Genomic DNA, 22,139 nt, shown 5'->3' with positions numbered 1-22,139 from the left:
TTGCCATGAAACTGTGCCTTCAGCAAGGGTGTCAAAGTTGGAAAGCCTGGCAGATAGCAAAGGAAAATTTAACTGTGCTGTTGTGCATCGTGGCTGAATATTAGCTCTTGTCTTGGTTGTATCACTGTGAAGAACCATGAAAATCAAACCACCCTCCTGCATATTTTGTCAGAAGGTTATATGGTTTTACCACAGTATAACATAGGTCTGACAAGGATTTTTAGCTTAATCACTAAAATGCTTACTATTTTAGACTTGCTTAGGTAACATGTTATCACAAATCTCGAGCAGCTGTGTGTATCAACTGAATATTTTTCTAATATAAGTTCACAATAGCATAAAAGTTTTTCACGTCTTTCTTCACCCTCAGATTTTCCTCAGTCTTAATCTATATGTGTAATCTGACAGTGTCATTTCTAGCATCTGACCTTATGATGCTGACCATCAATCTAAAGCTCTCACTAATCCTTTCAATCTAAGTGCATGAAATTGAAAAAAAAAAAAAAAAACCCAAATCAGAGAGGGGGGAAGGAGGAGTTAAATTCAGAAGCTCTTCCTTCCACTTGTTCTGTACCATGACTACTACATTTTAATGTAATAAATATTTTCCTTTAAAATATTTTTTAAATTTATACTTAAAATCTGACTAGTTTTATTAATAATCTTCCAAAACAAAAATATAACTGGGAGAGTTGAATTTCCTCTCTGAGATAAACATACATAGAAGAACAAGGGGTATATTATATAGCAGTTGGAGCAGGACACTGGGGACTTTTGAGTTCTGTTCTTACTCACTTACTTAAGTGGCCATAGGTTGGCCACTTAATCTGACTGTGACCCAGTTTCCCCAGATATGAAATGATTATAATACAATACTTACCTTGAAGGAGTGTTGTGAAATCCCAGTCCTATACCTGCTGTCACAGGGGATCAAGAACTTCTTGCTCATAAACAATTTCAAGATTAGTGCAAGATATTAGTGCTAATATGTTTATGAAGGTTTGAAGTCATATGTTTTATATCAGCTTAATCTTTTTTTGATATGCAAGGTAGGTACATATATTGATTGAGAAGTTTTGTGCTCTAAACCATGATTGAGAATATTTTCATTATCATGTGTATTTTCTCTCTAGCCTCTGTACACTGTGAAAGATGCCCAGGAAATAGAGGAGAATAAAATAGACAATAAGAGATTACAGCAGCACGTGCTGACCTTGAAAGCCCAGCTCAGGGACCAGGCTGCATTGCAAAATCAGTTGCATGACTTGCAGAATGAAGTGGAAGTCCTTCAGGCTCAGCTATGTGAAAAGGTATAATAAAGCTGTTTTCTGTGTGCTTAAGTGGGTGGACAAATATGAACATTTACTTCAGATTCTACTTCTTTCTTCTCAGAGGAGAGAACCAAAATAGTCTGGTTTCCTGGGAATGAGTCTGAGGATAATTAAATGGTTTCCAGGCATATAAAAGTACACCTGACTTCAGAGAAATAAGGAAAAGGTGTAAACTGCCTGGGTGGTCAATGTTATGGAAAGATGATAGACTATAATAAAAGTTGCCGCCAGACTCTGCTATAATCCCCATAGTGTAATGCAAGCAAAGTGGTGCTGGAATTCTTTACAGAGCCACCTCCTTGGCTTAAATTGTCAGGATTTTTAACATTCCCAACTCTTTTGTTGCACTATATCAGATTAGGAAACACAGTGAGCTAGTGATAGAATTTTGATAGAGTTTTTTCTAACTTTTTTTGATCCACCTGCTAGGGTTACACATTAAGAGTTTCATTAACACATTTTCAGTTAGCCATGTGGTTTGTATTTTTATTCATTGACATAGTTATTCTGGTGAGAAACCCCATGTACACAAAAGTACACTTACATGAGCAGTTTTTACATTTGTGCATTATATTTCACCTGGCAAACCAAAGCAAGTACAGACATTAACATTTGCAAAGCTACTGCCTCATAGTGTAACAGCAAAGCTACTGCTGTCAGTGTGACTACAACTACTGAACTCAGGTGGAAACAAATTTCTGCTAGGGCTTTTTTCCCTTACATTTTGTTTCCTATTTCTTTGGAAACTATTTTTTGAAAAGCAATGATAGTTACAATGTGAGCCAAATTGGAATTGCCCATCATACTCTGAAGCAACTAGTAAATGGCATTTTCTCAGTAGTATTCTTCATATCCTATTACAATGTGTAGAACATGCTTCTCCTCTGTCTTTCCTCTGAAATACAAGAGATTATTTTCTTCTCCCTACTGGGTGCAAGTTTCATCCTACTTCCTTCATAGTAAATCCACCTGTTTTACAGTTTGGGGTTCATTGGGGGTTTTTTTTGGGGGTGGTGGTGGTGGTGTTTGTTTGTTTGTTTGCTGGTTTTGTTTTTGTGTCGGGGGGGGGGGGGGGTCTGAGCCTTGTCATGTGCTGTGATTTGCTCTAAACTAGTCTGTACAGAGGGTTAGTGGCTTCTCTCAGGCATTGATTAGGATGCCTCTTAGCAGAACAGTGGTGGTAATATGAAATTGTTTTGTGGTGTCTGGTGTCTGTAGTGATGGATGGTGCATATCAGATGGTAGATGAATAAAGGGTGAGACGTGCTATCCATATGAATGCACAACTCCTAATTGTTCTATTGCATCACCAAAATGTTTTGCTCCATGCCTCATCAAGAATTGAATGTCACCAGTGCAGGGACCTACTGCCAGCTTTTTCTTTGTTCCCTCAGTGATAGCACAATGTAAAGATGTCTCTCCTGTCCTAACTACTTTGTTTCTTCCCAAGCCCACAATTTATTAGCTGAGGACCATACGACCTCTTTCAGCATAACTGAATTCTTGTAAAGGGAATCTTTTTCTGATGCATATAGTGTATTTACTATGGGCTTTAAGAAATACAAATTGTCAAGCAAAATGAATGCGAAGGCATCTGTACTTTATTGCCAAATAATACTGTACTGATTCATAACAGAAATGGATTTTACCTGGCAGGATATTGGGGGTTTTTTTCTCCATAATCAGAAAGGAGGTTTCCCATTAATAATAAACACTTTAATCATAAGGTACAGACTAGATCATCTGGGTCACCCTGGCTCACCTCCTAATACAGGAGATGCATCGATTGTGTCAGAGCAGAAAGTTGTTGATGTTCACTTTTCAGAGCCTGCGGTGGAATACACATCCAGAGAATCCCTTCCCGTTTCTCTCATTCTACAACATATTGTAGATAAGAAAAGGGAAAACTTTCCCCAAAAGAGTCTTTTGGAAGATTCACAGAGTAAATGGGAACATGAGTGCATAATGAAGGGTACCAAGTCTTTAATGTGATGCTGCTTTGATGAAATAACCTCACTGATATAAAGCTCCATCTAAAAACATCCAAAAGCCTTTGGTAATCCATAAGACCAACGTTAATGCTAGTAGGGCAGTGTTTGCCTGGCAGGGCCTATCCGCGTACAACCAGCTCCTTACACTGCTTCACCTTGTTTGTCATACAGGGTCACACAAATATGCCAAGTGCACGCCTTGTAAGTCAGGTCTAAAACAAATATCAAAAAACTGCTACAGTATTTTCAAGTGAGTCATGAATAACTTAATGCAGAATGTTTTTCAACCTCTCAGGAAAAAGAACTTCAGAAGAGAAAGTCTGAAGCGAAGTTGTTGCTAGCTCCTCTGAAGGTACTGTATTTTCCTGAAAGCTGAAGCAGGACCTACCCTTTTGCTTACGGGCTTCTGTCCATGTGCCTGCCTTCTGCCGCTGCCCCTGACTTAGCTGTTTGCTACTGGGCTTTAGGCTTTAGGCAAGGGCTCGCTGACATTATTGCCATGGGTACTCTTTGGCCTGTCAAAAGTGGGACCTCACACATGGAAAGGGAATGTCTCTCTCCATTTTATCCTGTTTAGCACGTATTGCTGTTGCAAGGTGCAGAGGCACCTAATGGCCTAGAAACATGGGAACGCAATCTATAGCTTTGGTTCAAAACATGTGAAATTACATCAGACACAAATTGTAATCTTGCAGTCTCAGTGGGGAGTGAAATCAATGTATGTGTGTTCATGCCACATAGGCTAAGCTGGCTTGCCTTACCCGAAAGTGCCAGGAAAGGAACAGCTTCATTATGAGGATGCATGGTGAATTTCACAGGCGAGGAATTGTTAACTCTGCATTTGATGAAGAGGTGAAAAACTTGGTGAATGACCTGGTCCTGGCAGAGTACACAGTCACTTTTACACCGATGTGTGATCAAGAGGTAAGTGTTTGTACTTCTTTGTAGGATCCTCCCATTTCTCCTATTGTATTGTCAGTGATTTCTTTATTTTAAAGTGTTTAGTGAGACCCAAAGTGTAGTTATAAAATATATTTCAGCACTTAATATAAATATTGCTTCAGACAAGTCAGTGGAGTTGGCTGTTTTACTGCTGTTTTGGTCAGGGTTTAAATCTTTTTGAGCTCATCACAAAATACATCAGTGCTCCATGCAAAAAATACTTCTCTGATATTTTGACAAAGTATCCTAGTGGATAATGCAGCACATATTATTCAATTTCACTTTAAATATGAATTTTGCATTTTCTTCCTGCACAATGCATCGTCTCGGATTTCTGAAGAAATCAGAAACAAAAGGTCTGCAATGAATCATTTCAAGATTTAAGTCAACTCAGTAGACATTTGCATTCAAAAGGGGGTTAGTTACTTGTGTTTTGCTGGCAAGATGAAAGTGATTCCAGCAGGATACACTCTGCTTCACACCTGATTCTGTTGAACATTATCATTAATAGCTTGGATGCTGGGAATACTTCGTATTTTGGGAGTGGCACCTACTTGAAGACATTCTTAAAGACAGGAGTCTGAATCTGGCAGCCTGGAGAAACAGGAATTCCCTTGCAGTACTTCAGTAACCTTCAAACAAGCTCCTTTTTTCCCTTTGATTTTCTCTCTCTTATTATTTTAAGCAAAACCGGTAAAAAACCCCTAAACAATATTTGATAATGTTTGTGTCCAGTATAGTCAACTAGAATCTTGCTAGTTAAAGGGGCAGGGTGAGATATTTTGTGTTACACATTTGTAAAACATTGGGAAAGCAGCTGCCTACCACAGCAGGACACAGAACATGGTTTCATACTGGTTTGTACTTCAGCTAACACAATGCACTGCAAAATGGGTACATATAAATAATTTACTTTTTAATAGCACTGACATCTGTTTTTCATCAACAGAAGTAAAGATGCTCACAATGGGCATATAGTATACTAAATCCACAGGATTATTTTTCTGATTATTTTACATTTTTACACACAGAGTGGTATTCTGTATCACCCTGAAGAAGCTTATTCTAGTGTTATTAAGTGTTGCAAGCTGTCACTCAGTCATACTTGTTTCTGTGGCAAAAAGTAATTTAACTGCATGTTACGGAAAAGGCAGATTGGTTCCAGGTTGCAGGACAGGACAGGATTCCATGTCTGGCTATGGCTCTTTTGAGTATGTCAAGTCTGGGTCCACCACTGTCTCGCTCAAGCTCACACTGAGAATGGATGTTTTATGTGACAGTAGTTAGTAACTCATCTGTCAGAAGGGAGGTAATACTTCACTGCCTTCAGACATTTGCTCAGACATTGTCGTGATAAATGAGCATTAGTGTAAAGCTTCCCAACAAAATAAATACCAAAATACTGTGCACGCTCACACTGTCTCCCTGAATGTCTAATTATCACAAAACTTAGCAGCTCCAACAGGAGAGAATTAGATTGAATCTATATTCTAATGGCCAGTGAGTTCATTTGCAGCATAGGAGCCCCATATTCAATTCCCTGCTTCGATAGATATTTAGCTATTCATACTAAGTGGAGCACAAACCCCTTCCCACAGGATCCAGCACTGTCGTGGCCAAAGGTCTCACTTAGGCTCAGGCACACTGGGATTCAAGCCCAGTTTTTTTGATCATGCAGAGAATTGACTAGCTCTTGGTGGGCACCTTGACACTGATCTTCGGACCATTCTGGTCTGTGATAAGTACTGTGATAAGTAATTCCATGTGTAACAGGGGAAACCTTTCCTGATCTGTATGTTCCTGTGAAAAATTTAGGTTTCTATGGATCAATTTTCCAATGGAAAACAATTCAGTGAGAAAATGTCCAAGTGTCACTACTCCTAATTTAATAAATAATGGTTACAATCAAAAAGGAGAGAGATGGTTTCATATTCATGTGATACATTCCTTTGGTTTTAAAAAATCCTGTACTGAATTCTGTAGACATATGTTAAACTGAACTGACTTTTCATGTTTGAGGATTCATTTTTTTGCATTTCAACTCTCATTCTCACTGCAATTCACAACTAAGATTCCAGGGCTATGCCCAGCTTTTACTTACATAAAACTCCTTTGAAAGCTCATTCCTTTCTTTCCCCTCAGATTTTCACTTCTAAATCATTCCTAACATTTGAACGCTTCTAGAGAAAGCCTGGTGGATTGATGTTGGGGATTTTTTTTTTTCTTTTTTTTTTTTTTTTTCCCTTCTTAAATTAAAGATTTGCAATTGGCTTTATTCATTTCTGGACCCAGTGAGAAATGGAAGCCTATCACACAATGGCAGCAGACCTGCCTGCTTTAGCTTACAGATGTATTTCCACCAAAAGTTTGCAGTGATGCATGAAGGGCTGATCCAGAGACCTTTGAAGGGAAAAGGGGTTCTGTATTCATTTCAATGCCTGGCCTTTTGTAGTTTAGGAAAAAACTTTGTGTCTGGTTCTCCAAAGAAAATATGTTTTAAAATTCTTTTAAGAACTCTTTTTTTGCCATGTCTACATGGAATTACATGTAGATTAGATAGATCTGCCCTAGCTGTGTGCTAGGAAGCTCTGGCTTCAGTGGAGGGCTTATAGGCATCAACAAGTTACTCGTGCTTAAAGACAAAAGTGAACTTCAGTTCTTTGCTTATTCAGGACACAACGGATGGTTGGTCATTCCCTTCTGATTGCCAGAAGTATTTTCTTCCTAATGCTATTCCCAATTAAAATACTAAATCACGAAGACAGCGTGATGCTAAACCAATCATTTTGGAGCTTCTCTTCAAACTTCACGTTCAGCATTCGAGACTGTTTTCAGACATGATAAATCACTGTTGTCCCAATGGCTTTATTTTGCTGATTTGCACTAACTCAAGACTTCAAATCAGTTCAGTTCTGCAGAGCAGCACGCATTTTAAATTTTGCCATTCTTGATTATGTTCACAACCCAGTGTTACATTCAAAGATTTTTGAGTGAGAAATAAAATTTGCTTGAATCATGTAGTATCTCATGATTTGGTTCCAGCAGTGTACTTTTCACTGAGGCCAGATATACACTAGAGTAATATGTTTAGAAAAAGAAAGTAAATTTTCCTTCACTTAATATTCTTTTCAAGTCCCTGTAAAGAGGACTAGATTTTGAATGACTTTTCCTCACCATAAAACTGTACACCATGAAGCTCTTTATTTGTAATTTAGTTTGATTTAGTAATTTAGTGCAATTTAGTTTAGTTTTACTTTGCTTTATCATAATAAACATGTACAATTGCACAGAAGTGGGTTTATTTAAATTCATTTTTCATCCAGAGGAAACACCTATGTCACTGGAGTGAAAGTAAAAATTGTGTGCAGGGTAGTGAAGAAAAACTGCCTCTCAGTTTTGAAAAGAATAGCCTTTTGGGGAGCCATAAGGATGACAGTGTGTGTCTAATATGGACTTGGAATTTTTGAAGGCACAACGAATTTAATTTCTAAGCCTTTGTGATAAGTTTTCCTTTTAAAAGACCTAAACTGAGAAACCATTGGAGTCCCTTGTAGTGGTGCGATAATAAATTTGGGCAACTGAAATAATTAAACCCTTCTCTTATTTTGTGTTTGGAAAATGAAAAGCATGTGTTTGAAGAGGACACAGCCCAGGGACAAGGGCTGCCTCCAGCGGGTGCATGGGGCACTCGGCACAGTGCCATAGCTGGGATTCACACACCCAATGTCAGACACAGAATATGGGGCCATTTTTGGCTTTTTGTCACGTCCCATTTTCATCATCTTCTTTTAAATGTTGTTTGTGGTTTTTTTAATTGGAAAGGCCTTGGCCTCATCTTCCTTTTCTTGCTGTTGTAGAATTAATTCATAGACTTTATTAACAGTTATTGTTTTTCTGCCTTTCCCAGTGGAAAGGACACAGGACAGCATTCATCAACTGATGCTAGACATTCATGTTCACTAACCAGCTAACAAAAAGGACTGGGACTGGGCTTTGCAACAGCTACTCTACTTGGGTTGATAATAGTGGGAAGCAAGAGAAAATGCTCCCGATAACTAATAGGAAATGTGAAAGAGGAGGCTCCACGTTTTTCTGAATTTTGGTGTCTACTTGCAGTTTAAGAAACAGGCTTTACCCAGTTTGACTAGCTTGCACATGAAGCTATGTCCATCTGCTTTTGATATGTTAGAGACCACAGAGAGGAGCAAGTGAGCTTGGCTTGCCTTTCACATAGGCTCATCCCAGCCAGTGCCGCTGTGCAGTGTTTTGGAGCCTTTTCTCTCTCTTTTGGGATGTGTGTGGAGAAACAGGAGTATGTTCAACTCTTTCCCTCAAATGACTGAGCCAACAGCCTCTGTCCAGAGGACTGATGGCTGTAATGGATAATGCTGCTGTACCCATTCACTTCAATTTCTCTCACGCTGGAAGGCTTTGACTTGATGATATATTTTATATATTCTTTCCATAGTGGATCTGAAGCCATTGTGGCTATTTGCCCTCATTTCTCAGGGCTGAGAGGGAATTTGTGCAAGGAATATAGGGATAAATGGTAGTGCTTTTTATTGCTTTTCATGGAGTCATCTTAAACCTTATGGATGGAAAGCTTCAGGCAAAGAATGTGTCCAGTGTACTGAATTATCTGTTTTACAGAATAGGGAATAAATGTGCAGAACAGTATAGCTTAATCCTCCTTTATATCAGGGGATTTCGTCTGAGATACTTTTCGGTAGAACAATGCTTTTTCTTTTTTTCTATTTCAACTCATTTCTTTGCAAGAAACCACTTACTGCTTTCCTGTGAATCATATTTGAAGGAAACAGGCCTGAAATAACATTCTCTGATACTCTCCTTAAATTGATTTGTGCATGGCTGGTGAGATCAGAAGCTTTTCTGACACTGGGGGTGAGATACATTTCATGTTTGATGTCTGTAATTCAGACAATCACTTCCATGGTAGTTTATCTATTTCTTTTCATAGTTTGTAGAGAAAAAGAGATACTTACAATGAGGTATCCTGCCCATTTTACATATCTGCTTTAGATAATGTGGGAAGAATCATATAAGTTGGATTTCATTGGTTGTGAAGGGGGCCAGGAGGAGATATGCTTCGGTCAGATGAGTCCTACCCTCAGAGGGGAGAATGAATTTAACTTTGGGCTTTCGGTCTTTCGGGGACAATGCTGATCAAGACCAAGGGACCTTTCAAGACAAAGTTTTTCGCAGGAAGAAGCTTCTTTTTCTGACATTACAGAAAATGTGACTTGGATCATTGGAATTACAAGGGAATGATAGAGAGGAGATGGTGGTTCCTATTTAGTAATTTTTTTAAAGAAGGGTAAAATCCATTGCTGAAAGTTATGTTATTTTTGATCTTCAGAAAGATTGACAAAAATACTGTGTCATGGTTAAACCCCAGCCAGCAACCAAGCACCATGGAGAAGCTCACTCCCTCCGCCCCCCTCCCAGTGGGATAGGGAGGAAAATCAGAAAAAAAAAGGAAAACTCATGAGTTCAGATAAGAACAGTTTAATAACTAAAACAAAATAAAGTATAATAATAGCAATAATAATAATAAAATATAATAACATTAATAATAATTGCAATGAAAAGGAATATAACAAAGAGAGAAATTAGACCCAAGAATAGTCAAGTGATGCACAATGCAATTGCTCACTGTCTGCTGACCGATGCCTAAGCAGCGATCCGCCCCTCCCAGCCAGCTCCCCCCCAGTTTATATACTGAGCATGACATTCTATAGTATGGAATATGCCTTTGGCTAGTTCAGGTCAGCTGTCCTGGCCGTGCTCCCTCCCAGCTTCTTGTGCATCTGCTTGCTGGCAGAGCGTGGGAAACTGAGAAACCCTTAACTTAGGAGAAGCACTACTTAGCAACAATTAAAACTTCAGCGTGTTATGAACATTATTCTCACACTAAATCCAAAAAACACTGTACCAGCTAGTAGGAAGAAAATTAACTCTATCCCAGCCAAAACCAGCACAACTGAAGGGTATAAAATACAGATTAAAAATAGTTAAGGGCAGCCTGGCCTTTCCAGTGAAATAACTGATAAAGCTGTTCAATAATTATGTAAACAGCTGTTTCTGCAGAAGGTATCTCAAGAATTTGTGATGGCTGAGGAGATGGTACATACTCAAGGTTAGTGTCATTTTAAAGTAAAATTGGGTTTGATTGACAAAGATTTAGATCTGTTTCCTGACTGCGTACATAACACAGACATTTTAGCAGTGTTTTTTGCTCTAATTCATGGGCAACAGCGTGCATTTGTCTAGAACAGAAAATGCGAGTAACAGCCATGCTTAAAAAAAGAAAGGCTTTAAAACCTAACCTTCCTTTATTTTCTGATATATGTTAGAATTTAGATTAAAATAAAATGTGCAATTAAAAATACCCCGATGAATTAAAACATTTTATTCTTATCTCTGACACCATTGTCTTTTTAGTTTTGTAATGTTGGGGGAAAGTGATGGGTTTTGTTTTTAATGTCAATCCTGTCTAGAACTTGGCATTATGCAAGTTTACACTTCTTTTAAGTTTGGCGGAATATCACAGTATTTTCATTTCTTCCTAGGTGGAGTAGTTTGTGGAAACTTGAGAGGAAAGCAAAAGCTATCAAAGAAAAACAGAATCAATATTGTAAAAAAACCCAACAAAACCCCAAACAAACTTAATGTCTGGGCATTTAGACAAAATGCAGAATTTTTCTTCGATACATCCACAGTGCTATAGAAAATATTATCTTTAGTGTTTCACAGAGTCTTATGAAACACTGAAGATGAGCCTTTTTGAGAGAATCATACCAACTTTCAAATACAGCGCAGTCCGTATGGTGAAAACTTCGTCAGTGTAGTAGCAGCTTCACTCATCAGGGTTTGCTTTAACCCACCCTTCTAATGAGTTTCACTACTTTGTCTGCAGCAGAATTTGGTAATCCCGAGAGGCAAGAGACTTTGTGCATTGAACAGTTGAAGGAAAGGAAGGACCCTGCAAGGAGGTTATTTTTCTAGAAATGAAATGTGCCAGTGTCACGGTTTTGCTTTTGGTGCAGTGTTTTTTCCTGGTGTGAGCCAGCTCTCCTGCCTACGAGGGTGACAGCACTTTGCCTTTGCACGGGTCATTGCGCTCCACAACTTGTTCTGCTCCCGCTGACTCTCATCCATCACCAGGGATGCCTCTAACTGTGCTTCCTGTAGTGAGGAAACTCTCATCAAATAATTTTAGATCCAGTCTCTTCATGCCTCAAAACATTTCTGGGCTGCCCTTTGTAACCCCTCCATCGCTTTCAGCCAGCCAGCATTTTTTGTGAGTGCTGGGGAGAGATACTGCACTCATAACCTTGGTTAGAAGCCAAGGACTTCTGAAGCTGCCTTTGGCTTCTGTGTTTATAGGGGAACATCCAAATGTATGGCTTTCACTTTCCAACTGATCGATGCCTGTGATGCTAGGATATGATGGGGTATTTGTGCCGCCCTACCTAAACAAATGCTGTGTCCAGATAGTGTCACAGACTCCCTCTGTAATCGGTGTAGAGAACGTAAGTCTTGTAGGGAAGAGCAGCAATCTGAATTATGTGCCCAAAGTTGGTCAATATGACTGGTCCTTCAGTTCCTGGATGTCACCCTCTTGTTCCCTGGCCTCTTGTTCAGCCCAAAGTAAATGACCCAGGTGGTAGCTCCTCCTGGGGAGTGTCTCAGCTGGCCAAACACGCTTGTGTTTGGCACTTTAACGGGACCAATGGCCAGAACTCGGCAGCATTGGTTCCCTCCTCTCATGGTGGGGAGCCAAGAACAGAAGGTGAAATGGGAACAAAGGTAGGGTTCATTGCTTGTGTTTACCACTCATGTTTTCTTACGGGGTGTATCCTGGGGAAGGGTCTGTCCTGCAGCACAGGGGGTCTAGAGGTGGACAGGCACAGCCCACCCTCCTGCCCTACGAGCGGAATACCAGTGTGTTGGTGCACTTAAGAATCATAAGACACATGCTTCAGGGAGCCCATGAGCTTTGAGGGTCACTGCAAACAGGAGATGAGAGCAATGAGCTTTTTCACGTCTGGCTAGCTTGTACACATCAACAGCTGGGATTCAGTGTCACTTCAAAAGCTATGGGACAGTACAGCACCCCTGATACCCCCGTGCTTTAACCCTGGCATCAGAGCTGCTCTTGAACTGCTTGCAAGCAACATGTTTCTCATAAAGCACCACAGTGATCACTCCTGCAAGACGGTGAAACTTCTCTTGGCAATGGCAACAGCTTACGCACCGTATATTCTTCTTCATGCCATAATAGAATTAAATTTTAATGCATGAGCTTGCCAATAAATGCTCATCTTTTTGGGGGGACACTCCAGAGCAAACTTACACCACTATGGCATTTCAGAATCCTTTGATTTTTTTATTTTTTTTTAATGGACACAAGTGATGTACCTAACATTCATTAAAGATGTACAGACCAAACCCAATATATTATTTTAAGTAAAATGTGTTTTATATTATGTAACCATTCCTGACCTCTCATATTTATAGTATTTGCATTTCTGGAGCTTTTGCAAGAGGGCTAATGGCAATGAGGTGATAACTTGTAATCAGATGTATTAATTCTGGAAACAAATAAATAACTCTTCTTAAAAACCCAAAGGCTGAAAATGTCATTAACAATCTTCAATTTGTTTTTCTGTGCAATTGCAAGAAAAAATGTAACATTGATCCCATAGCTTTAATCAATATGTATTTGGATGATAAAATGCTACTGCTCTGTGATAGTCATTTTTGTTCAGGGAGATCTTCTCCTGTTTGCAACTGTTATGAAAAGGTGCATAATTAAACAACTGCCGTTTCTCTCTAAATTTGGCTTCAGTTCAGTGAGGGTATTCAAGAAGGATAATGTTTGTTGTGGTGTTAAAGTTGATGTGGAGGTGAAATAAGATCAACTGAATTAATATTATTTTGATTCAGAATAGAAGGGTCTGCATAAGAGTTCATGCAGTTGAACTAATACACTTTTGAAGTCCATTCAGCTTAACTTTCTCGAGCATTCGTAGGCAGACAAACCTGAATTTGTTGTGTAGTGTGGAGTGAGAGAATATGTGTGTGAAAGAATCATGTTGGAAATTTTGAGATTCTTCAAAAGGAGACCTAACATAGGTAATTTTTAAAAATGGTACTTTTTTCTACTTTTTATCCAGGTTTTCTTAATATCCAGATGCAAATTTTGGGTGTAGTTAAAGCTTGAGATTTTTTTTGTTTCAGGAAAGAGTTGATGAATACAGGATTCTTTTTTAGCCAGATGCAGGAATACTTCACATTTAAAATAACTGGTATATTATCTTTTTTCTTATTTGGATGAATGTCATTTATTTATATTTAACTTCTGTGAACATTTATCATAATGAATTCATCCAAGTGACTTCCACTAATCCAAAATAAACAGAATAGGAAAACTTGATCTAGCTTGAATGTCTTAAAATGGTATTTTCTCTTGCAGATGCTGCCTTCTTCCACAGATATTTCACAGGCCAATGGACAGCCAGAGGATCATGAGATATATGTCAAAGTGAATGGGATGACTGGGTCAATACCTGCAAACTCTCAGCAAAAGGTGGATAGCATCCACAGTTCTTGCATCACTCCAAATGTGTTTGCTGGTTCTCCTGTAAAATTAACAAGCCCAGAGAGGATCATAGCCTTGCATCGAGAACTAAGGCAAGACCATCGTAAAAATCGCCAGGTCAGTAAAAATTTTCTCGGTTTTAGTTTAGTGATCTATTATTCTTGGCAGTCATTTTATAGATCACATAGATATTTGAATGATTGCTTCCAGAGATGCACAGTTGATTGTTAGTTTAAACAAGCTGAGGATAATAAGTGCTTAATGTTTTTCATTATGCATTTTCTTCCTAATTGTTTAGGAATGGCTTGAGGCTTGTAAAAATAATTAAAAGTTTTGTTTTCATCATGGTGTACTCTCTGGTAAGACCATCTTTGAAAATTGTTGGATGCTTAAAAAAAAAAAAAGTTGTTATGTTGATCTTGTCCTACCTTTTTTTTCCTCCAATTCTTTTTTTTTTTTTTTTCTTTTTTTTGTGATCCAATTATTCCTGTGCCCTGAAGCTCTTTATAGTAATTTCCATTAACTGCAGGAATCCTGTTAAGAACAGAGCTGATCAATTGCAATTGCATTTGTGACAGTCTGCTGCTAAACTAAACACGCAGGAGATTTCACCCTCTCTGAGACAACGTAACCTCTCCATAATTGTATGGAAACAAAATTCAAGTATGCAATTACTGGAGCCAGTTAGCTAAAGTAGTGACAAATATTACTCTACTGAATTTCCTTCCTAATCTTGGATTAAAATAAGTGTAATAAAACAAATTAAAGCATAGTTTCTGCTTTTGGCATTAATAGATGAAAAAAATCACGCAAGATACTGAAATCTCCCTTTAGTTAAGAAATTTATTATACAATGAAATGGTGACTCAGAATTCTGACAACATGTTGTTTAGTCCAGGGGATATATGTGACACTTCAATTGCAGTTTCCCGGTCATTTTCTCTATCACACACCGGGACATCCAAGGTTATGTTTTCTTTTCTTCTTTCCTCCTCAGATACCTTCAGTTGTCTCCTCCGACTCAAATCCAAAGGCTGACTGCAACCTGCCGATGATGCACGAGGAAGCCCCTTGGCCTCTGCTGTCAAGGGTGAAGGATGCAGTGGTGCCCCCGGAGCGCAGTGCTTTCTGGGCCACGAAGGGGAGGGATCAGTTGTCGAAATGTGATGATGTATTTTGGGGTCAAATAGGAAATCAGCATGCAGGTGCTATTCCCCAGGGAATGAAACAGAAAAATGCCATTATGAATAAGGCATGGCTCTCTAGAGAAAAAACAGATGGCTCAACCTCAGCTACCACAGCAAAAAGCCATTTGTCAGACGTGTTGTCAGCAAGTAATAAAGGTCGAAATCCTGTGGGGAGAAATCAGCTGCACGGGAAAGAATAAAACCTGCAAAAATAAAACAAGGTAAAGCATCTGAGGAATGTGATTTTCCCATCTTTACAAAAGTACTAATCATTTTTTAAAACAAAGGTATTTTACTAGTTAGCATGGTTGACTGGAAAATTTACATGAAAAAGAGATGTAATACTTTTTATGATCAAAATTTCTTAGAACATTTGAGGTCACTGAAACCTACGGATTTTTCAGTAGCCAGGCTGCCTCCCCATTTTTTTTTCACAATTTGTTTATGACATGCTTTTCTTTTAACTGAGACTGTGAAACAATCTGTTAAATCACTTTTATGTATAACCCATTTCTTCAGCATGCAGCGGCAAGTTCTGAAAGAATGTCTGCCTTGCATGACTGTTTCCTCTGGAACTTAAGTATATGTGGTGTCATGGACTTCCTAGAAACCCATTTTACAGAAACTGGGGGTACTTTGGCTGTTAGTGTTTCTTTAGTGTCCTGGGATTATATTTTTTTGTTTTTCTATCTTTTTTTTTAATAAGTTGACCTACAGCAGGATACTCAATGTATTCCTGCAGGTGGTAGTATCAGTAAAATAGCATCCTTCACTTGTTACCTTTAAGTAACAAATTGCAGCTTAATTTGAGTAGTTTTACTCGACGTGTTCCCGACCACTTTCCTTAGGTGACCACTTGGGCATCATCAGTACAGTAAGATCTGCATTCCGGGGATGGATGATTCAGACGTCACCCTGTGCGGCCAAACCCCTACGCCTACAACAGGGAGAAGTGGATGCGGTGCCAGACCACCTGCGCTGGCACAGCTGTGACAGTGCTTCCTCGTAGTCTGGCTCAGAAATAGTTGTGGTCTGGGCTGCGTGAACCATTGATGGATCCTGGTTATGGGAGGGAGGAGGGAAAAGTGTGTCTGTGCAGGTGCATGTGTGCACTGATGCCGATTGACTCTGGACAGTTTAACTGATCGTGGTTGTGAATTCCCCAAAACGCTGATTTGTATGGGCATCCCACCAGAGTTAATACTTTTGGAAAACCTCCATTATTCACATCTCCCAGCGATCTTTATTTGTAGTCACTTTTATCAGAAAAAGGGCATTTTTAGCACACAGTAATACGTGGCACCGTTCCTCTGCTTTTCCTCTGCCTCCACTGATTACCCCAGTTGGTTCACAGTATGTTACTACTTTGTTTGACTGGTTTTGAAGAAATATTAATGCACACACTCACACTTTATTGTGGGGGAAAAAAAATCTTCATTTGCTCAGTAAGACAGCAGTGCAATTGCTTACAGCAGTAACTGAATTGGTCTTTGTCCAACATATCTTTAGAAAATACACACCAGATGCCAAGGGAAATAGCCTCTGGAAGAGATGTCTTGGAGCGCTGTCTAAGCAGAGGAGACACCAGTGAGGTTCCAAAATCTGGGCTTCTGCTTTCATGTCTTTCTCTTCTTCCTAATGCCTGGCTAGCACTTCTGAAGACATCTACCTGAAGATATCTACCTGATATCCAGCCACCAGCTGCCTTGTCAAATGTTAAGATATTTTGATGTGCAAAACAACATGTAAATATTTAACATGGTAACATTTATATTGCTAAAATTATGCTTTAATTATTAGCACTTGTGAGAACTTTTTTGGAGCTTTATCTTGCTGACAGTAAAATACAGGGCCTGGTAGTTCAGGCTGGAGACCAGATTGTAATGCATGAAGTGTGCTAATAATAAGGGTATTAATAATAATACCCTGTGATAATAAGATAATAAGTCTTTGTTATCCTAGTGTATCTATCTACTTTGTGATTGGGACCATAGTAACTTACCAAGAAATTAAGCCTTTCTCAGTCCAGTCCCTTTCTATCAAAGACCGGTGTGGTTTATTTTAAACTATCAGGCTTCACTTTAAGCTAATTAGGTTATTTGGCCCCATTCTTCCTCCTGCTGGAATTAATAATTTTCTGAATAAGAGTTGCAGACACACACAGGTGTAGATGGGGGAGCAGACACTTGCAAGCATAGTACCTGCACTGAAGTACTGTAATGCAAAATGGACTCAAGCAATTCCTCAGGCAAATGGATTCTGTACTGGCACTTTGTACCTTTGCTTCACAAGTCACAGATTTCAGTTAAAATCCTGTAGCCCCTTGTGTTTTTAATTTTTTTAAGACATCCTTTTTTCCTACTACAAAGCCTTGTTTAAATATGTGCAGATACCACAGTTATTATTTGGCCAGCTGTTTCAGCTGCTTTTCAGTTCTCTTAAATAAAAATGCAAGATTTTAGACACTACACTGGAGGAATACTAACACATTAACAGCAATCCATTTGGAGTGTTGCGCGCAACAGCCTTAGAAAAGGTGGGCCAGCTAAAGGTTTTCTTTTTTGAACCTCTGTCCCACTCCATTTTTTTCCACTACTGAATGGACAAATGAGAAGTGATAGTCAGATTATGCCAAAAAATTATGCACTAACTGATGTACAGGGAGATTAGATGAAGTATTGCATCATCAGACAAGGTCCCTCAAATTCCTTAAACACAGTCATTTATAGAAACCAGCTCCAAGATGTACAGTGGCAGGCCAGATGGTTTGTATATTGGTGTCCTGCCAAGCTGAGGTCCTTTGGGAGTCTGATCTTGCTGAGTGACTCATTCAGAATAACTAATATTGCCCCTTATTCTGTAAATGATTTGGTATTTTTTAAAATTGAGAGTGATCAGTAGCAATGTGCTTACAGAAAACATCTGAACAGTTGACTTGTGTTGAATCACCTGTGATCTGCTTTTTGTCATCCATGGACCCTCCCGAGTCAAATGGCACTGTCTGTACTTGATGGATGATCAGGACACTGGGAGGGAAGCTGGAGGACAATGTGCTTCCTACCAGCAGACACTCACTGAGCCTGCTTCCTATTCAGACTCTTCCACTTACAAATACCTTGTTTGAAACAGCACAGAAAACTATTTGCTTGGATCAGTAGTTCACATCAAATGGGTGTTTACTAACATATTCAGGTAATATTTGCCCAGTTCTTTTTTTTTTCCTAGACTTGAACTCCCCAGTACTAAAGTAAAAATATCTCATTTTAGCAGCAGTCATCTCTTTACTCTCTAGTTTTAACAGAAGTATTACTTAGAAATAGAATATAAATGCAATACGTGGAAGTAGTAACCTGAAATGGTGCATGCTGCTTTTTAAAGGCCATGTGAAAGATAAACTTAAAAAGGAAATTTATGGTGTACCTGAGGCTACAAATGCACTGTAGCCCCTCTGGGGGACAAATTGGAATCGGAAAATCAAAAATCACTGGAAGGAATAGCCATTCTTCTATGTCAGCTGTAAATAAAAAAGAAAAAAAAAAATCCATCACTTTCTTCCAACACTAAACAAGCAGGTTTATGTAATCAAAGAAAACTAATAATTCTCCTGCACTGGTGCTTTCTCTGTTTTGCTCTTCTCGGGTAGGAGAGGTCATAAACATAAAATGTAATGCCAGTTTTTACGTTCAGATGAAAAGAAACAGAACACCTGCAATGACAGATCATGCATATTTTAAGAAAGTTCTCTTTAGTCAATGCAATTCTTGTATTAGACTACTCCTTCTATTCCTCTTATTTTTCAGGAAAATAGCATTCATAATATTTAAAAAAATAATAAGTTGCCCTGTATTTTGTCTACACTTACCTGTGCATGCAGTCTCACTTAACTACCAGTAGTTCATTATGCCAGTTCAAAAGATAAGGTCAGCTGCCAGTTACATTTTAGGAACATCTAAACCAGATATGGTTTAGACAGAATCAGTGGAAGGAACGTGGCCTGCATCCCTTTTTGACAACTGGTCTGCTGGAGAAGGCCTGGAAGGCACTGGGAACTATGGATGACAAAACTCAGTGTCTTTAAAGTAAATTACGCCAGTCTCCACTCTAGGTTCTCCCGGAGATTAAACATTTGTAGAAAATGCAGAGGGATTACTTTGGAAGCCTGCCACTCCCCATCTATTGCTTATCTTGTGCTATGACCAGCTTTTGTGCGGGTAGGAGATTTGGGGATCAGATCTGATGCTCAGCCCGTGGTAACTCAGTTCCATGCTCAGGACTGATTATTTGTACGAGTCAGAACAAAACCAAGTTGCCCATGATTAAATTTTCTGTAGTCCTTAATAAGTCCCGATTACATTTTTTGGGTAGCAATTCTGATTTACAAAAGCACTAGTATCTTCTTAGTAAGTGGGATCAGGCCAATGGGGGACATTTGCCCTATAGCAGTTTAGTTCCCCGTTGTCTCTTTTGCTGCTGAAAAAGGGGAAGAAAAAAGATCAGTGGTTGTATAACATATTCTCTGTTCATTTTTGTCTTGGTTTTATATGCACGAACTACTGAACTTTTACTGGGTAGGAGTTAGGCACCGCTGGGAAAAATATCAGGCTCCCACAGTGGAAGTGAGACTGACTTGCACCCTTGTTAAAGACCTCTTGAACTGTAGCCACTGTCATATTTGATGCAATATAACATATCTGCCTGTGGAAAGCTTAATGTAGTGTGGCAAGTTCTTGAGAAAAAAAGTTATGACTTGTGAAGTAAGCAGCTCTTAAAAAGAAGAGAAAAAATAAAAAGGAAGAAAAGAGCTAGAGGATCTTATTACAGATGATGGGTCAGGTTCATCAGGGTGCCACAGCAGCTCGGTTTCAGTCTGGTGATCCCGAGCAGCTGTAAGCCTGGTTTCTCAGGCACTGAAACTGTGTTTATGTTCAAGCCATTAGCGAATCAGGTCAAATATCTAAGGGTGGAGAGTTCTTTTTTTGGTGGGTTACGGCAACATTTAATCAACAGTTACTCAGAAATTAAGATGTTATCTGTTCTGCCTAGTCACTGCATTTTTGGTCACGGTGTGAGAACATGAAGCAGAGTAAAGGGGAATTTCGGTAAAGGATTCCTTGAGTTCGCTTGGGTTGGACTTGTATTAATTGTATTTGGACAAGAGTGAGAAGCTTTGCAGTGCCATGGCCTCAGCATATGGCTGTCTGGCAAAGCCTTCTTTAAGTGGGAAGCTCCTGGAGCACATTGTCGATTTTTGTAACGCGGCTCCGAGGCCAAAAGTCACGAGCGATTCTTTCTCACCCTTAGTGAAAGCCGCAGCTAGAAAAGGAGGACATGGCCGCCTCTTAGTGCCCTCCCTTGCCCCCACCATCTGCTGGGTGCTGCCTCTCTGCTTTCCCATCTGTGGGCTGGGGACTGTCTCTCAGCAGCCACATCTTTGTTTCCAGCTGGCTGCAGACAGTCCCTTCTGGTGAATGGGCTTTAAAACCTAAGGGTGAGGCTGCCTAGCCGGAGGGTACCGATGGTTTGTGCCTGTTTGCGCAGGGAGCTTTGCTTGGGGGGCACAAGGCTGTTCTCGTCTCTCAGAGGGGCTGGTTTGTGGGGGAAACGGCACTCCATCATGTAGCTGCTGTGTGGATAGCGGGGGGGCTGGGGGCTGCTCATCTCTGCCACCCTTACAATTTTACGTGCCTTTTCTGTGCTGGATGTGATTACCGAGATGATGTGGCTTCTGAATGAACAGTTAATTAGAGACCTTTTGTGGATGATGGATCTTTTGCAAATGGCGGTTTATGGATGAGCAGGCAGGTTGTCTGATGTACATGAGCCGGGCAGAAATAAATAACAAATCGACTTTATATGGCTCCTATATGGTCTGGATACCTCATCATTTTGCAAGGCAGAAATATACTGTGAGTACCCTATAGCTGGTGAGCGGAAGTGTAGAGAAGCCGAGGTCCAACTAAAGAGCTTTAATTAAGAGCACACTGAGCATTATCAACAGTAAATTAAGGCATTGTCTCATGGAGGACAATTCCTAAGACTGAGCTGCAAGGTAGAGGTCTTGGTCATGTATTTTTTTATGATGGCTGCAGAGGTTTTCATCCCCTAATTTACCTCTCGTAGCTCATCATGGCCCCATTGCCTCCTGTCCACAGATAGAAATTGCCGTCTCCTCAAACCTGTCAGTGTGGCTGCTCAAATGATAAATCCCTGAAATCATTTCTGTCAAAATGAACCTGCTAAAGAGCAGATGACCACAGAAGGAGCTCTGCAAAAAGTTCTGGTGGTGCGTGGCAGGTGGATGGCCCTGAGTGTTTGTTGTGGTTCAACGCCAGCCGGCAACTAAGCATCACACAGCCACTCACTCAGTCCCCTTCCCACAGTGGGGTGGAAGAGGCAATCAAGAGAGTAAAAGTGAGAAAACTTGTGGGTTGAGATAAAGACAAGTTAATAGGACAGCAAATGAAGAGAAAATAATAATAATAATAATAATAATAATAATAATGATAAAAGAATATACAAAACAAGGGATGCACAACCCAATTGCTTACCATCTGCTGACTGATGCCCATCCCATCCCCGAGCAGTGATCGCTGCCCCCAGCCAACTGCCCCCCAGTTTATATACTGGGCATGACATCACATGGTATAGAACACCCCTTTGGCCAGTTTGGGTCAGCTGTCATGGCTGTGTCCTGTGCCAATTTCTTGTGCCCCTCCAGCTTTCTCACTGGCTGGGCATGAGAAGCTGAAAAATCCTTGACTTAGTGTAAGCACTACTTAGCAACAATTAAAACATCAGTGTGTTACCAACATTATTCTCATACTAAATCCAAAACATAACACTATCCCAGCTACAAGGAAGAAAATTAACTCTATCCCAGCTGAAACCAGGACAGTGTTGGAGAGGGTATTGGGGACAAATAACCTCTTTAGGTATTTGAAACCTAAGAAATGAAGCTGCAACTGGTGTGGACAAGTATTCCAGTGTTAGGTGGTCTGAATTAGGTTCAGAACAGAAAGTACATTGTGTGATGATGCTTAGGAGAGCCAGAAAAAATCAGTGC

The 22,139-nt window shown here is 39.7% G+C and overlaps 1 protein-coding gene across 1 annotated transcript in view; it reads left to right on the top strand.

The window, feature by feature from the left end:
• The window catches only part of C3H4orf50 (chromosome 3 C4orf50 homolog), an 81,903-nt gene that overhangs the window by 19,492 nt on the left and 40,272 nt on the right, over window positions 1–22,139 (top strand). Inside the window, exons 9-13 of the mRNA XM_049797209.1 lie at window positions 1,134–1,310; window positions 3,618–3,674; window positions 4,064–4,246; window positions 13,764–14,006; window positions 14,887–15,297. Coding sequence (XP_049653166.1) covers window positions 1,134–1,310; window positions 3,618–3,674; window positions 4,064–4,246; window positions 13,764–14,006; window positions 14,887–15,276 — 1,050 coding nt within the window. The 3' untranslated portion in view covers window positions 15,277–15,297. The remainder of the gene's footprint in view (window positions 1–1,133; window positions 1,311–3,617; window positions 3,675–4,063; window positions 4,247–13,763; window positions 14,007–14,886; window positions 15,298–22,139) is intronic.

Source organism: Accipiter gentilis, chromosome 3 (assembly GCF_929443795.1).
Source record: "Accipiter gentilis chromosome 3, bAccGen1.1, whole genome shotgun sequence".
Classification (NCBI taxonomy): Eukaryota; Metazoa; Chordata; class Aves; order Accipitriformes; family Accipitridae; genus Astur; species Astur gentilis.
This window is presented reverse-complemented; position numbering and strand designations above follow the sequence as displayed.